Source organism: Tenrec ecaudatus, chromosome 10 (assembly GCF_050624435.1).
Source record: "Tenrec ecaudatus isolate mTenEca1 chromosome 10, mTenEca1.hap1, whole genome shotgun sequence".
Lineage (NCBI taxonomy): Eukaryota > Metazoa > Chordata > Mammalia > Afrosoricida > Tenrecidae > Tenrec > Tenrec ecaudatus.
Window position 1 is genome coordinate 61,082,506 of NC_134539.1, and position 16,836 is coordinate 61,099,341.

The 16,836-nt window shown below is 38.5% G+C and overlaps 1 protein-coding gene across 3 annotated transcripts in view; it reads right to left on the bottom strand.

Moving 5' to 3' along the window:
- The window catches only part of STRBP (spermatid perinuclear RNA binding protein), a 160,257-nt gene that overhangs the window by 35,915 nt on the left and 107,506 nt on the right, over positions 1-16,836 (bottom strand). For all 3 annotated transcript variants that reach the window (XM_075560466.1, XM_075560464.1, XM_075560465.1), the window contains exon 11: positions 307-399. In XM_075560466.1, the coding sequence (XP_075416581.1) occupies positions 307-399 (93 nt within the window). The remainder of the gene's footprint in view (positions 1-306; positions 400-16,836) is intronic.

The window sequence follows — 16,836 nt, forward strand, 5'->3', positions numbered from 1 at the left end:
TTTTCAGTATTATGTTTTGTTTTTTTATATTTTTATTGGGGCTCATAAGGCTCTTATCATAATCTGTACATACATCAATTGAGCAAAGCACCCTTATACATTCGTTGCACTCATCATTCTCATAATTCACCTTCCACTTGGGTTCCTGGAATCAGCTCGGTTTCAAGCTCTATTCTTAAGTCCAATTAAAATACCTTATTCATCACTTTTTAAAATTTTATTTATTTTTCTACTTAAGACAATAAATCCTTTCTAGTTTACATCTGTTAAAACTGAAAAGAAAACTAAAAGTTAAGATTTACACACTTTTCCTTAAGTTACGTTTCATCTTCTTATTGGGGTCTTTATCATCCCCCAATCCATCCTCAAATGGCCTCTTTAGAGTTGAAGATCCAGCACCTTAAGAGAGAGAGATACATTGAATCATTACAGTCAAAATATTGCTCCTACCAAATGAATGTATCTATTGCATTCAAATAGAAAAACCTTAGGAAACCCAAGAACCACCCAACATTTTCATTGATGAAATAAATTACCCAATTTATAATCTTGAAATTGCAAAAATTTGAAAGCAAATCTTCTTGAAAGAATTTAGTATTATCCACTTTTTATATTTAATTTTTTCATTTATTATATTTATATACACACACACAAATACCGATGAATGTATTCACGCATGTATATACAGGAACAGAAAAGCATCTGAATTAATAATAACCAAAATGTGAAATGCAGGGCTTACTTTTACTTGTCTTTTCAACTATTTCCATAATTTAATATTTATTAAAAATATAAACTTTAAATGTTCATATTAAATCATGCTTTTAGAAATCTCACTGTTTGTCCAACTATACACAGTGCAGCTCTTCCATGACACTCCAGTTTTTCAGTCCCATCAACTTTCTAAATGAATGTCTATAGTATCAGCAATATCAAGGTTATATGTATATGTGTGTAACTGCCTATTTCACATATATAGTATCCTGTGAGCTCTTTGAAGGCTACAAGATTTTCTCCTCATAAGCAACAAAGCCCACGTGGAAGAAGCACACCAGCCTGTGTCATCATGAGGTGTCCATAGGATCAGGAATCAGGCATCTAAAACCCAAACCAAAATCATACCCAATGTGAAGGGGGATGGGGTGGGGCATAGAGTAGAGACCCAAAGCCCATCTGTAGACTATTGGACATCCCCTCACAGAAGGGTCACAAGGAAGAGATGAGCCAATCAGGGTGCAGTATAGCACCAATGAAACACACAACATTCATCTAGCTCTTTAGTGCTTTCTTCCCCCACTATCATGACTTCAATTCTACCTTACAAATTAGGTTAGACCAGAACATGCACACTGCCACAGATAAGAGCCCACAATACAGGGAATCCAGGATAGATAAAACCCTCAGGGCCATCAATGAGAATAGAGATACCAGGAGGATAAGGTGGGGGTGGGGAGAGAAATGGGGAATTGATCACAAGGATAAACCCCTCCCTGGGGGGACAAACAACAGAAAAGTGGGTGAAGGGTGTCAGTGGACAATATAAGATATGAAAATAATAATCTATAACTTATCAAGGGTTTATGGGGGAGGGAGGGAGGAAATGAGGAACTGAAATCAAGGGCTCAAGTAGAGGGAAAATGCTTTGAAAATGATGATGGTAGCATATGTACAAGGTGCTCGACACAATAGATGAATGTATGGATTGTGATGGGAGATGTAAGAACCTCCAATAAATTTAATAATAATTTAAAAAGCAGATTTTTTTTCCTTCATCTTGTATCTATCACAAAATTTAGAAACAACGTAATAGTTATGGAGCCAAAACTAAGTGAACTGGTATTAGTAAAGTTCTTGGATACGCAGTTAGTTAATAAATAACACTGTCAGCCGTAAGGCAGAAGCAGTACCTTCCAACTTAGAAAAAAATCAGAGAAAAAAGCCAAATAATGTTGTGTCTTCACAGACACGCGTGTAGAACAATCCTAACCCAAGCTCCTTGCGAAAGCTGGTTGTTGGGTTTTTCCTAAAGGAAAGTTACACTCAAGAGATTCAAGCCACAAGATTTCCAGATACTTCTAGTGAAAGCTTGTAATAATACTGAGATTAACTACATATTCTCTGATCATCAAGATTTATTGTCCCTTGGGGTAAAAACATTGACTTCAGCTTTTGCTTGGGTCAATACCATACCACTCAGGCCAATCAATCTTGATGTTCTCTTCAACAAAAGGCAGTATCTGCTCAGTATTGTATTTCATTTGCATTACATAAAACTATGAGTGTGCCAGTCCCCAGAATGCAGTCTTTAAGAAATAAAGTTGAAAAAGGAACTATGTCTATTCAATCGCTCTCCTGCTCATTAAGTTACAGTAGAAGTAGTAGTACTCTGATTGCCTGGAAAACATAAATAGTCTTGAACCAACAAATCTTTTCTACAAATCTTCCATCTATATAAACAGAGATCCAGGGCCTAAACCTCATTCAAATACCTCAGCCACTGGGCCACTGGAAACGGTATATAACACCATCATAATCATAATCTGGGAGTGGGGGGAAGATGATCATATGTAAACAGGCTTACTTTCCCACCTCTTCAATAGCTAGTATGAGAACCAATAATTTCTCGGGCAGGAAAAAATTAATTTTTTAAAGGTAACATACCTGGCACTGTTCTTCATTTTGCTATGTATATCCTTAATACTCATAAGCACTCTACAAAGCCAGGGTTTTTAATCATCACATTATAAATTTATTCACCAACAAATATGCAAGACAATTTGTAGTGCTAGACATGTAACACAACAAACACTGTCCATGTTCTCAAAAAAGTTATACAATAGACCCCAAATCATGCTCATCAAGTCTATTTCAACTTATAACAACTCTGTAGGGCAGAAGTATGGCTCCTTAGCATTTCCAAGATTATCCATCTTTACAGGGACAGACAGCATCATCTTTCTCCCTCAGAGGGGCTAGCGGGTTTGAACCACTGACTCTGAAGTAGCAACTCACTGTGGAATTCACTTCAATAGCTTAGGACCTAAACAGCCTGTCAGATGGTAGAGAGCAGTGGGGGTGGGGTGAGCAAAAACTTGTGTTCCTACTTTATACTGAATGAAATGACGCTTTAATGAAGAACTGAAAAAAGTACAAGAATGAGCAATCTTCATCTATGTAGGGAAACAGAGCACAAGGCAGAGAAAACAGTTAAGTACTAAGGTTTTAAGACAAGAGCAGGCTAAGACTTGGCATGATGGCTTGAGTGGTTAGAGTGGTACAAACAAGGAAGTGGTGGTTTACTCACCAAAGGAACTTTTACAAAATGCCAGGGTACTACTTTCAGTGGGACAGAGTAAAGTAAACCAGAAAAACCTCCCTGATGACAACAATTAGGAAAGCTAAACAAAATATGAAACAGTTATGTTCCTAGAACTTAAGAATTACGGAGTTAAGATTTAAGAAATAAAGGGAACTCAATGTTGAGGACCACATTTCCCGTGGGAGTATCTTCCAAACCCAGAACTGGCCCCTAAAAATTAAGTAAAGTACTTTCCACAGGCTCCCCGGTCTGGGGGTCCAGAACTGAAATTGCAGGACCACCTAGAAGGGAAGATCTAGCACATCCCTTCCCCTCCCCTCTCTGAGCTGGATCTGTAAAGTGCTATACGGGACAGGAAGATGAGTGGACATAGTATAGACTCAAAAGGACTTCAAATCATTTGAACCCTCAGTACATCAAAGTGATCCCCTATTGCCAGTTTTACTGGTCATCTCCCAGAAGCAAACAGAAATCCTCCCTGGAGGGAGGTAACATTACTGTAGGGTTTAACTTCTCTACAATTTTTTCATTTTAACTCTCTAGCATTCACAATAGCAGGGCACAAAACAAGACAAGACACTGTAATCAAAAGTCAAAAGAAACTGTGAACAGAAACAGCCCTAAATGAGAATCAGATGACTGAGCTTTAAAAAATAAACTCGAGAATGCTCCAAAACAATTAAAAGAGGAAGAATGGCAGAGGTTCTGACACTGTTAAAGAACGAAATGGAAATACTACAGTAGACAAATCAACAATAAACAGAAGAGAAAAGAATTAGTACATTGTATAAGACTTGAAAAACACATGGAACAAATGTGTTCTGGCAAGTAATGAATATTCTGGAAAAACTGCAGAATATACTATTTTTCAAGAAATCATGAATCATTTTTAAGTAAAAGACCATGTGCTGGATTTTAAAATAAGTCTCAATAACTATCAGTGGTGAAGGGTCAAATAATCGACAATAAACACTGATGTCAAAAATGTGTAAATGTGCATAAATCTATTCTTAGAGGGAAATTTACAGTTTCATCAAAAGAGGCTAAGAAGTCAACAATGTACTTATATATCTCAAACAATTAAAAGAGAACAGTAAATTACATTCAAAGGAGAGAAAGAAGAAAAATAATTCATATAAGGATACTAAAGAAATGCTGCTCTATTAGGTGTCATTGAGTTCGTTCTGATTCACGGCGTCTGCACGTACAACAGAATGAAACACTGCCTGGTCCTGGTGCCATCTACACAACTGCTCTTGTTTGGAGCCCACTGTTGCAGCCACTGTGTCAATTCATCTAGTAGAAAGATCTACTTCTTGCTCGATGCCCCTCCACTTACCCAACATAATGTCCTTCTCCAATGACTGGTCTCCTGATAACATGTTCAAAGTATGTGAGACAAAGTCTCAACATCCTTGCCTCTAAGGAGCATTCTGGCTATACTTTGTCTAAGGCAGATGTTTGTTCTGGCAGTCTATGTTACTTTCAGTATTATTCACCAACACCATACTTCATATGCATAATGTTTATTTCCATCTTCCTTAGTCAATTATCCACCTTTCCCATACATAGGATGCAACGGAAAATACTATGGCTTGGGTCAGGTGCACCTTTGTCCTCCAAGTAACACACACCTTTCATAAAAACCTCTTCTGTAAATTGCTCACAAAAATCGGTACATGGTTATCCAGCATAATTTTATTTGTAACAAACCTATGTAACTAACAAAATGTCTTATCACATAGAAATGGTTCTGTGGTGTTAAACTGAAACCATGGACTATTAGTAATTTTTAGTAATTGTTTATTAGCACAAGTGAATGGCTTGGGCAGATCACAAAGGGTATTATGCTGACTTGGGGCGGGGTAGGGAGATGGACCCTCAAGAGTCACATACTGTAGGTGATACTATAAAGGGACGGCCAAAAAAGACCACCTTTGTGGAAGTGCAATAATTCTGTATCTTATTTATGGTGATGAGTAAACCAGGTTACAAATTTGATAAAATGGCCTAAATTACATACACACAATTTCCTGGTGGTATTATTGTATGCTTGTAACCTAGTCATAACTGGGAGAGACTGAGTCAAAATTACAGGACAGGGACCGCTCTTATTATCTTTGCAACTTCCTGTGAATCTACAATTTCTTTCAAAAGGAAAAGTTAAGAAACCAAGAATAGCTGCTTTTTAAATAACATACTACATTGGTACAGTGAAGAAAGGAATTTGGATTTTAGATGTCTTCTGTGTGACGTGTCCTAGACATCTATATGGAGATACTAATGAAGCATTTAAATATTTGAGCATGTGCTCAAGGGGCAATCTAGGCTAAAGATAAAAATTTGTGAACTTTCAGTGTACCACTTACTCACTGCCATCAGGTTGATTCTGACTCACCTCTGCCCTATAGGACCAGGTGGAATTTACCCTGTGAGTTTGGGAGACTATTAACTATTTATGGGAGTAGATAGCCCAGTCTGTCTCCCACAGAACCAGTTGGATTTTGAGCAAATGATCTTATGAATCACAACCCCAAACCACTAGGGATCCTTCAGTGTATAGAAGAGATTAAAAGAAAGAAAAAAGACTAGATTTTCCCTTAAAGACTAGATTTTCCCTTATGTAAATTAAGAAGAACAGAGGTTTAAGGGCTGAGCCCTGGAATATTTTAGGGATCAGGAGAGTAAGGAGGAACCAAAGACTAAAGAAAGGTCAATGGAGCGAGAAGATCCAGATAAAGTAATTATCTGGAAGTCAATTAAAAAAGTATTTTCAATCAGAAAATATCAGACAAAGACAACTAAAGAAAAGTCCGTGGAGCTAGAAGATCCAGATAAAATAATTACCCGGAAATCAATTAAAAAACTATTTCCAGTCAGAAAGTAACTGACAATAACTAATGTTACAGATACAAAGAAAAAGGAATTTTATATACTGCTGGGGTATGACCAACCAGGTCACATACTGACCTATCGTAATTATTCCAATTTGTCCCTTTTGTAATTTATAATAATGCTCAAAAAATTAAAAAATAATGCTCATAGTAGCAATACTAAAAACTGGACAGAGCCCATATAGTCTTCAAAAATAGAATGGCTAAACTGTAGCATATTAATAATAAATACAACATAGCTACTAAAATGAGCAAACAATAGCTATCGGAAGCAATATGAATGAATCTCAAACAATGCTCAACAGGAATAAACCAGTCACAAAAGGGTAAATTCATTATGAAGAGAGTTCTATTAGCTCAAGGCAAAATCCCATTACACTTATCTACAGGAGACTGATTTCAGGGCATCACCACCTCCTGCAGATAATGTGACAGCATCCCTTATATTTAGTATTCGGTGTCTGCATATAACCTAGGTACTATCTTCCATACACTGTAAATCATTCCTAGAATACTTACATTACACAATACAATATAAATGTTCTATGAATCCTATTTTATGCTTCTTCTTAGCCTTTGAATGATTTCTCTGACCATTATTGTTCCTCTTCCTATTAATATTTTCAATCTATTCTTGGTTGACTATTCAAATGCAGAACTTACAGATACTGAGAGTCAATTTTAAATGGTTTAAAAATGAATACATACCAGGAAAAGTTACAAAGAATTGATGGAGATGTTTAATGCTCTGTTTATAACCAAGGGGACAGTGAAAAAGATTTTGACATTTAACTGCATTTTTAACTGTAACACACACACACACACACACACACACGCACACGCACACGGTCCTGGTGACATAATGGGTTATGAATTGGGCTGTTAAGCACAAGGTCAGTAGTTCCAACCTACCAGCTATCTCTGAAGGAGAAAGATGAGGTTATCACCGCCTATAAAGATTTATAGCCTCAGAAACCTTAGGGAGCAACTCAACTCTGTCCTGCAGTGTCACTCTAAGTCAAATAGACTCAGTGGGAGTTGATTTTTATGGGTTTTTAAAAAAATAAGCACTAGAGTTCACACTAAAACAAATATAGAAGAAATATGCGTTTATCGGTATAGAATGTGGCTGGATACGGCCTAAAAACTGACCATTAAATTTATGAAGAGGAATTATGGTCGAATGATTAGGAAGGATGCCTGAGTAGAATGTGTACAGGAATTAGGAGATAAAAAGTATGGGTCACTCTTTCCAAAAGTACTGCTTGTAACTATCTGTGTTACACTCTCCTCATTTCCTTCAGAGTCATCTCCAGAATTGTCTTGATGGCCACAATTCCACTAGCAGTCTCTTGAAGGCAGCCAAGGTTTTTACTCTTAGGCATCATAAAATTCTTCCAACTTCTACTGATTACCCAATTCCAAAATTACTCCTGCATTTCAGGTTATCTGTTAGAACAGCATCCCATTTGTCAAGATTTCCATTTTTCTAAATTCCTCTTAGTTAGCTAGTGCGACTATAACAGAAATGCCGCAAAAGGATGTGTCTGACTAACAGCAATTTAGTTTAAAAGGCTCTCACTATCATCAAGCTGAGGCCAATTCATAGCGACCCTATCTATAGGACAGGGTTGGAACTGACCCTCTAAGTTTCCGAGATTTTAACCACTTAAGGGAGTAGAACGCCCTACTTTATCCCATAAAAGAGCTGGTGGTTTCAAACTGCTGACTTTTTGGATTGTATCCCAATTCATACCCACTATGCCAACAAAGCTCCTGTTAAAGACTAGAAGTGTGTGACTTCTGAGCATAGGTTCCCAAACTTATTTGGCATACTGTCTCTTTTAAGAAAAACAAGTAAGAAAAAGGAAAAATTATCTCAATACCCATCCTGGCAATTAAAAACTTTTGTACTATAACCCATAATACAGGATACACAACAACTACATGTGTTTGCAGCCCACCCTTAGTCATTCCAGTGTCCCGCAGGGGGTAGTCGAGGAAGGGTTTTTCTATCTGGAAGTCTTTTATCTCCTTTCAATATCTATGGGCCCAACATTCCTTAGGAACTACATGTTCTGTGACATCAATTTTCCCCTGTGTCTAGAAGTTCTCAGCACATGGCCCCAGGTCCAAAGGACAAGCCCCTGGCTCTTCTTTCTTGTTTGCTTCTTTCTCTTCTACCTCTTATAAAAGGTGATGCAAGTCCAGAGATACTCCTCTTACATCAAATCAAGATTATGACCTGAGTAACACATAAATGCTAAAATATATCATTACAACTCAAAAAGGAGGATCATGACCACACAAGTTTACATACTTTGAGGTGACAAAATTCAAACCATGACAGTGCCTAAGAGGAGATTAAGTAAATTTGCATTTGAGTATCTGCTATACTCCAAGCCTTTAGTTTGGGCATTTTTACCTGACAACATCCAATAATGAAGGCAGGGTAATAATCCTATGTAAATAGATGGGCGCAAGCCCAAATCTGGTAAGCAGTGAAGTTAGGACTTAAAGGCCAGTCAAACTAACCCCAAACCTATGTTCTTTCTGTTGAAACTCTGAGTTCATTCATGCATAGAAGAAGCAGATATTGAGATGCCACACTAAGAAATTTTCAGGGGAAGGAGGGAAAAAAAAAAAAAGAGGACCTGATGCAAAGGGTTTAAGTGGAGAGCAAATGCTTTGAGAATGATTGGGGAAGGGAATGTGCGGATGTGCTTTATACAATTGATGTATGTATATGTATGGATTGTGATAAGCGTTGTATAAGCCCCTAATAAAATGTTTTTAAAAAAAGAAAGAAATTTTCAGAATGCTGCTTAGAGTCATACAGGATATGAGGGAAACAATACAGAAAAAGGATGAAATCATAAAGGAGACAAAGTCCTTACACCAAAGGGAAAAACAAGAGCTTAGGAGGGAGATATCAAAAACCAGTAGCAGACTCACAGACCTCAAGAATCGACTGCAGGAAGCAGAGAACTGCACCAGTGACTTGGAGGACAGCCAGGCAGATTTTAACAAATGCTCACAAAAATCTAATAAGATCATCAGAAAAGCTGAAGAAAACCTAAGAGCTATGTCTGATACTATGAAGCGAAACAAGATTCGAAATTTTGGATTACTGGAGGAAGACAACACAGAGGTCATCTGCAACAATAGTGAGAGAATTCTTCGAGGAAAACTTCCCCAGCTTAATGAATGAAAACCTGGCAACCATTCAGGAGGCTGAAAGAACACCAGCTAGACTAAATCCCAAGAAGAAGTCACCAAGGCACATAATAGTTAAACTATTGAACTTTGAGGAAAAGGAGAAAATCAGGAGAGCAGCTAGGGAAAAACAAGCAATCACATATAAAGGTTCCCAAATAAGAATATGCTCAGACCTATCAGCAGAAAGTATGAAGGTGAGGAGAGAGTGGAGTAACATATTCCAAAATTTGAAGGAAAACAATGCAAACCCAAGAATACTCTACCCAGCCAAATCCCAGACAAGGAAAATTACAATGTTAGAAGAAACCTAGCCATACAAAAGATCCTTGCCAACCCAGTATGGGCAGAATAACAACACTCACCAAGCATAAATAAGATACCACCACATAGAACAACCTCACACAGAGGGCAACAAAGAGAAAACAGACCCCAAGATAGCAGTGACTAAAGGATGAAAAGAAGTCAAGAATGATAGACACACACAAATGCACAGCACTTAATAAAAAAGGAAGGTAGGAAAACACCCAACACAAAAGGTATAAGATGATATGACAGAGCCCACAAATGGAGACAATAACCCTGAATATCAATGGCCTGAAATCAGGCATTAAAAGACTGGGGCTAGCAGACTGGCTTAGAAAACACAATCCATCAATCTGTTGCCTATAGGAGACACATCTCAAGGCTACAGACAAAAATGGGCTGAGAATCAAAGTCTGGAGAAAGGCATACCAAGCACAGCAATTCAAAAGAAGCAAGGGTTGCTATCTTAATCTCGGATAAAATTGACCCCCACAGTGAAAACCATAAAAAGAGATAAGGAGGGACACTATACAATGGTCAAGGGAACAAAAGACAAAGAACCACTAAGCATTGTAAACATATATTCTCCGAATGAGAGACCTCCTGAATACGTCAGCCAAACACCCCAAAAATTGAAAAAAGAAATCATAGCTTCAACAATTACAGTGGGTAACTTCAATACACTGTTCTGAGAAAGAGAGATCACAGGAAAAGAAACTCAACAAGGAGGCTAGATATTTAAACACTACAAATTAGACAATTTGACCTGATAGATATTTACAGAGCTTTTCATCCAAATACAAAAGAATTCACATTATTTTCAAGCCTGCATGGCTCATATTCGAAGCTAAACCAGATGCTGGGGCATAAGCATCTACGTAAACTTAAGCACACTGATATAAAGACCTCTCTTTCTGAACACTGTGCCATCAGGCTGGAAATCAACAAAAGAAAGATGAAGTAAACAAGAGCAAACAATTGGAAGACAAATAACTCTCTATTGCAAAAGGAGTGCACACTGGCAAAGATTAGAGATGAAATCAGGAAACTACTAGAAACCAATGAGAATGAGAACACAACGTAACAAAACTTATGGGACACAACAAAGGAGGAAGTTTCATGCCAATACATGCACACCTGAAAAAGGAAGAGAGACTCATGATTGATATGCTGGCACAAAATTTACAACTAGAGCAGCCTCAGCAGGACAATCCCACTAACAGCAAAAGAAAAGAAATAATAAAAATCAGGGCTAAGATTCAGGAAAGGGAAAATAAGAAAACTATGGAAAAAAGTAATGCTGCTAAAAGTTGGTTCTTTGAAAGGATAAACAGAATCGACAGACCGCTGGAAAATCTAACCAAAGAAAAGGGGAAACAAATTTCAGTAGCAAGAATGAGGGATGAAAGAGGGGACATTACAAGAGACCCTAATAAAATCAAAAGTATAATTACACAATATTACGAAGGATTGTACTCCAATGAATTCAACAACTTGGAAGACGTGGACAAACAAATTCATGGAAAAACAATCCTTCCCTAGACTATCCCCAAAGGACGTCAAGAATCTCAACAGACCCACAGCAATAGAAGAAACAGATTAGGTTATCAAGGGATTACCAACAAAAAATCCTCTGGACCAGATGGTTTCACAGGAGAATCCACCAGGCATTTAGGGAAAAACTAACACCAATCCTACACAATCTCTTCCAGAATATACAAAAAGATGGCAAACTCTCAAACTCCTTCTATGAAGTTAGTATAACTCTGATCCCAAAACTGGGCAAGGATCCCACAAGAACAGAGAACTACAAACAAATATTCTTAATGAACATCAATGCAAAATCCTTAACAAAAATATTGGCCAGTAGAATACATAAGTATATAAAACAAATAATTCACCATGACCAACTGGGATTCATACCAGGGATGCAGGACGGTTCAACATATGAAAGACCACTAGTATCATTCGCCACATTGACATGAAAAACTGTAAGAACCAAATGATAATATCGATAGATGCAGGAAAAGCAATCGACAACATCCAACACCAATTCCTGTTTAAGGCACTTGAGAAGATAGGAATGGAAGGAAAATTCCTCAAGACAATACAAGCTATACATGAAAAACCCACAGCTAACATAGTAGTCAATGGAGAAAAGACTAATACTATCCCACTGAAAATGGGAATCAGACAAGGATGTCCCTTTTCCCCACTCTTATTTAACACTGTTCTGGAGGTTTTAGCTAACAGCATAAGACAAAGAAAAGACATCAGAGTATCCGTCTAGGGAAGGAAGAGGTGAAACGATCATTATTTGCAGATGATATGATTTTTTATATGGAAAATCCCAAAAGCTGCACAAGGGGAGTACTGGAAACAATAGAGGAGTTTGGCAGAGTGGCAGGATACAAGATGAACAAACAGAAGTCTATTAGACTGCTATCCACATTGGACAGGACCACAGAAGAGGGGATTAAAAAGGTGGGACCCACCAAAAAATAATAAGAAGAAGGCAGTAGCCTTCCCAATCGCCAAGCACAAACTGAAATAGCTAAGAATGTGCCTGACTAAAAGAACAAAAGAACTATATGGGGAAAACTACAGCGCACTCTTACAAGAAACCAAGAGTAACCTCAACAAATGGAAGACTATCCCATGCTCATGGATTGGAAGCAAATATAGCATATACAGCAAAGATGTTAGTTCTGCCCAAGGTACTATAAGTTTAATGCAATCCTGATACAATTACCATCATCTTTCTTCAAAGAATTAGAAAAGCTGATTACCAACTTCATATGGAAAGGGAAGAAGACACAAATTAGCAGAGAACTCCTCAAGAAAAAGAACAGAGTGGGAGAGCTTGATTTTCCTGACTTTAGCACATATTATACAGCCACAATGGTAAAAACTGCATGGTATTAGTATAATGACAGATACTCAGACCAACGGGAAAGACCTGAAAACCCAGAAATAAAATCATCAGCATACAGACAACTGATCTTTGAAAAGGGCCAAAAAAATGTATCAAATGGGAAGCAGATATCCTCTTCAACAAGTGGAGCGGGGAAAAAATGGGCATCTACCTGCAGAAAAAATGAAGCAAGACCCTATCACACTCCATTCACAAGAATAAACTCAAGGTGGATCACAGACCTTGAGGTAAAACCCCAAACTATTAGGGCTATCAATGAGGGAATTGGGACAAACCTGAGAACCTTAGTGCAGGGAATATATAGGCTATCAGAAATAGGGAAGAGCACATACTGATGAGCCAAAAATTGACAAGTGGGATAGCCTGAAAATAAAACACCTGTGTACACCAAAGGAATTCACTAAGAGAATAGTAAGAGAGCACACAGACTGGGAAAACATCTTTAGCAATGACGTATCAGACAAAGATCCTATTACTAAAATCCATAATACTCTGCTAGCTTCCAAAAAGAAAAAAATAACCTAACTGCCCACTTAGGAGGTGGGCAAAGGACCTGAACAGAAGTTTCACGAAGGCAGAAATCTGAATGGTCAAGAAACATATGAGAAAATGTTCCCAATAATTAGCCATAAGACAAATGCAAATAAAACCACTATGAGATACCACCTAACACCATCAAAGATAACCCAACTGAAAATATCAGAAAGCAACAAGTGTTGGAGGGGCTGTGGTGAGACAGGAACTCTTGTCTACTACTAGTGGACCTGTAGGTATGTACAGCCAATATGGAAATTGATCTGGAGATATCTAAAACAGATAGAAATTGAGCTAACATATGACCCAGCAAACAAACCCGCTGGACATCTGGGTCCCAATGTTCATTGCAGGACAGTTCACAATTACAAGGAGTTGGAAACATCCCAAATTTCCATCAACAGATGAATGGATTTAAAAACCGTGGTACATATATACAATGGAGCATTATGTATCCCTAAAAAGCAGTGATGAACTCATGAAGCAGATTGCTGCATGGGAAGACCTGGAGGAAATCATGCTAAGCGAGGTAAGCCAAGAAAAAAAGGACAAGTATAACATGAGCCTGCTAAGTTAATTTAAAAATAAAAAATGACAAAAGGGACATAGGGAAAAAGCTACTGTATACAAACATTCCTGAGATGAGGACCAGGTAGTATGGCAGAGGCCAGACCAAATCTAGGAATACATATGGTAGCCAACTAAAAGGGGGGGGGGGGTGGAGATAAAAAATGGGTAGCAGGGGCAAAGGCGCTAACCCACCCAAGGGGAGGGTATTGTTTATATCTCCACAGGGAAAGAGGGACCAGACTTCAACCCAGTGCTCCAAGATGTGAATGCAACATGTCGGCATGGAGTAGGGAATTTATTTCAAAGGACAGAACTGAAGCTGCAGCTCAGGGAGAGAGACATGTCTGATCAGAGCACATGGGAGCAAATGAAGGGGGAGGAAGAGACAGTGGAGCACATCCTGGCCCACAAAGCTTTGCCTGCTAGGAGCAGCCAATCCACAGAGAAGACCATAAGGCCAGCCCCAGTATGAGACACGACATCCCTCACTGACCCATAGCCCTACAAAAGACAATGCTGGACAAACTGTGTGAAGCCTGCCCGATCTGATCTTACCACACTGAGGCCAAACACAGAGGGCGTGGAACAGAACAGCAAGGGGAAGAGAGCAACCAAGTCCCCAGGGAATAGCAAAAATAGACTTTGGGGCCTGGGTTTGGCACGCCAACAGATTCCACTGTAATAGTTTCCTAAAGGCCAACAAACAGTCCTTGAACTAACAAGCTTTTCTTTCTTGTTGTTGTGTTTTGTTATTTATCATTGGCTTGTGGTTATTGTTGCTTTGTTTTCTTTTGTTGCTTGGTTTTGCTGTCTTGTTTTTGTGCTTGTTATTATCTCCATGTGTCTGGCTAAATAAGATAGGCTGGATGAACAATCTGGAGGAGAAAACAACAGGATCACAGTTCCAGGGGGACATGGAAGAGGGGGAAAGGAAGTGGTGTTAACAAACCCAGGGACAAGGGAACAACAAGTGATCCAAAGCAGTGGTCAGGAGGGTGTAGGAGGATTGGTAGGGCATGATAAATGGTAATGTAACCAAGAGGAATTGCTGAAACCCTGGTGGGGACTGAGCAGGCTAGTGGGACAAGAAGAAAGCAAAAAGAAATAAAGGAAAGAGCTAGGAGGCAAAGGGCATTTATAGAGATCTACATAAAGGCACGTACATATGTAAATATATTTATATATGAGGATGCGCAAATAGAGCTATGTGCATATATGTATAGGTTTAGTATTAAGGTAACAGATGGACATTGGGCCTCCACTCAAGTACTCCCTCAATGCAAGAATACTTTCTTCTATTAAACTGGCATTCTATGATGCTCACTGTCCTGACACAATCGCTGAAGACAAAGTGGGTGCATAAGCAAATGTGATGAAGAAAACTAATGATGCCTGGCTATCAAAAGATACAGCATCTGAGGGCTTAAATGCTTAAAGGTAAACAAGTGGCCATCTAGCTGAGAAGCAACAAAGCCCACATGGAAGAAGCACAGCAGCCTGCCTGATCACGGGGTGCCAAACGGATCAGTTATCAGGCTTCAAGAACAAATAAATTCTATCATTGTTTGCTCACCTCCCTGATACAACAAATGGGTGCATAAGCAAATGTGTTGAAGAAAGCTGATGGTGCCTGGCTATCAAAAGAGATAGCGTCTGGGGTCTTAAAGGCTTGAAGGTAAACAAGCGACCACCTAGCTCAGAAGCAACAAAGCCCATGTGGAAGAAGCACACTAGCCTGTGCGATCATGAGATGTTGAAGGGATCAGGTATCAGGTATAATCAGAATTTTAAAAATCATATCATTGTGAATCAGAGGGAGTGCGGAGTGGAGACCCAAAGCCCACCTGTAGGCAACTGGACATCCCCTTACACAAGGGTCGCAGGGAGAAGACAAGCCAGTCATGGTGCAGTGTAGCTATGATGAAACATACAACTTTCCTCTAGTTCCTAAATGCTTCCTCCCCCCACCCCACATACACACTATCATGATACCAATTCTATCTTACAAATCTGGCTAGACCAGAGGATGTACACTGGTACAGATCGGAAATGGAAACACAGGGAACCCAGGACGGATGATCCCTTCAGGACCAGTGGTGTGAGTGGTGATATCAGGAGGGTTGAGGGAAGGTGGAAAGGGGGGAAACGATTACAAGGATTTACATATAGCCTCCTCCCTGGGGAAGGGACAACAGAAAAGTGGGTGAAGAGAGATGTCAGACAGTGCAAGATATGACAAAATAATAATTTATATATTATCAAGGGGGTTCATGAGGGAGGGAAGAGCGGGGAGGGAGGGGAAAATGAGCTGATGCCAAGGGCTTAAGTGGAGAGAAAATGTTTGAGAATGATGAGGGTGATCAATGTACAAATGTGCTTGACATGATTGATGTGTTTATGGATTGTCCTAAGAGTTGTATGAGCCCTTAATAAAACGATTTAAAAAAAGAAAAGACATTAGGATTATTTTATTCTTCAGAAAACTTATAAACTGTTCAAATCTGTTGAAAATGTTTATTTATTACCTCCAGAGGGCCTAATAATATATGACTGTATTATAGCTTCTATCACTTTTTAACTTCATTTAAATAGTGTGTCCTTATGTTCTGCTATTGGAAACACTTTTGCCAATGAATATAACCTTCGTATTTTGTTTGTAACTGGTGTTTAACCAATTGTTTGTAACTAGTGTTTAACTAATTGTTCAGTTTCTATTGATCATACTGCTTGGATATGTTATTGGCACTATTGTTCAGCTGAGTTGCTGATTTTTATGATTTGGTGTAAAATGATTATTCTGTTTTTGAGAGTCATGTGACCAATATAATTTGACTGAGGGCAATTTCTTGGGTTCTCTTGGATCTCATGATCAGCCATCTTTAGTGAATCAAAATAATTTGTATTATGTACTTCATTTCGTACACGAGAGTTATGGGTTGAATTATATCTCCTCAAAATATTTGCTTAAACATTTTTTTAATTGTCAAGGCTGTAATTTTTCACAGGAGCTCTCCTAAGAAGACTGGTAAGTTTACCAGTCCAATGCTAAATTCACACTGTCA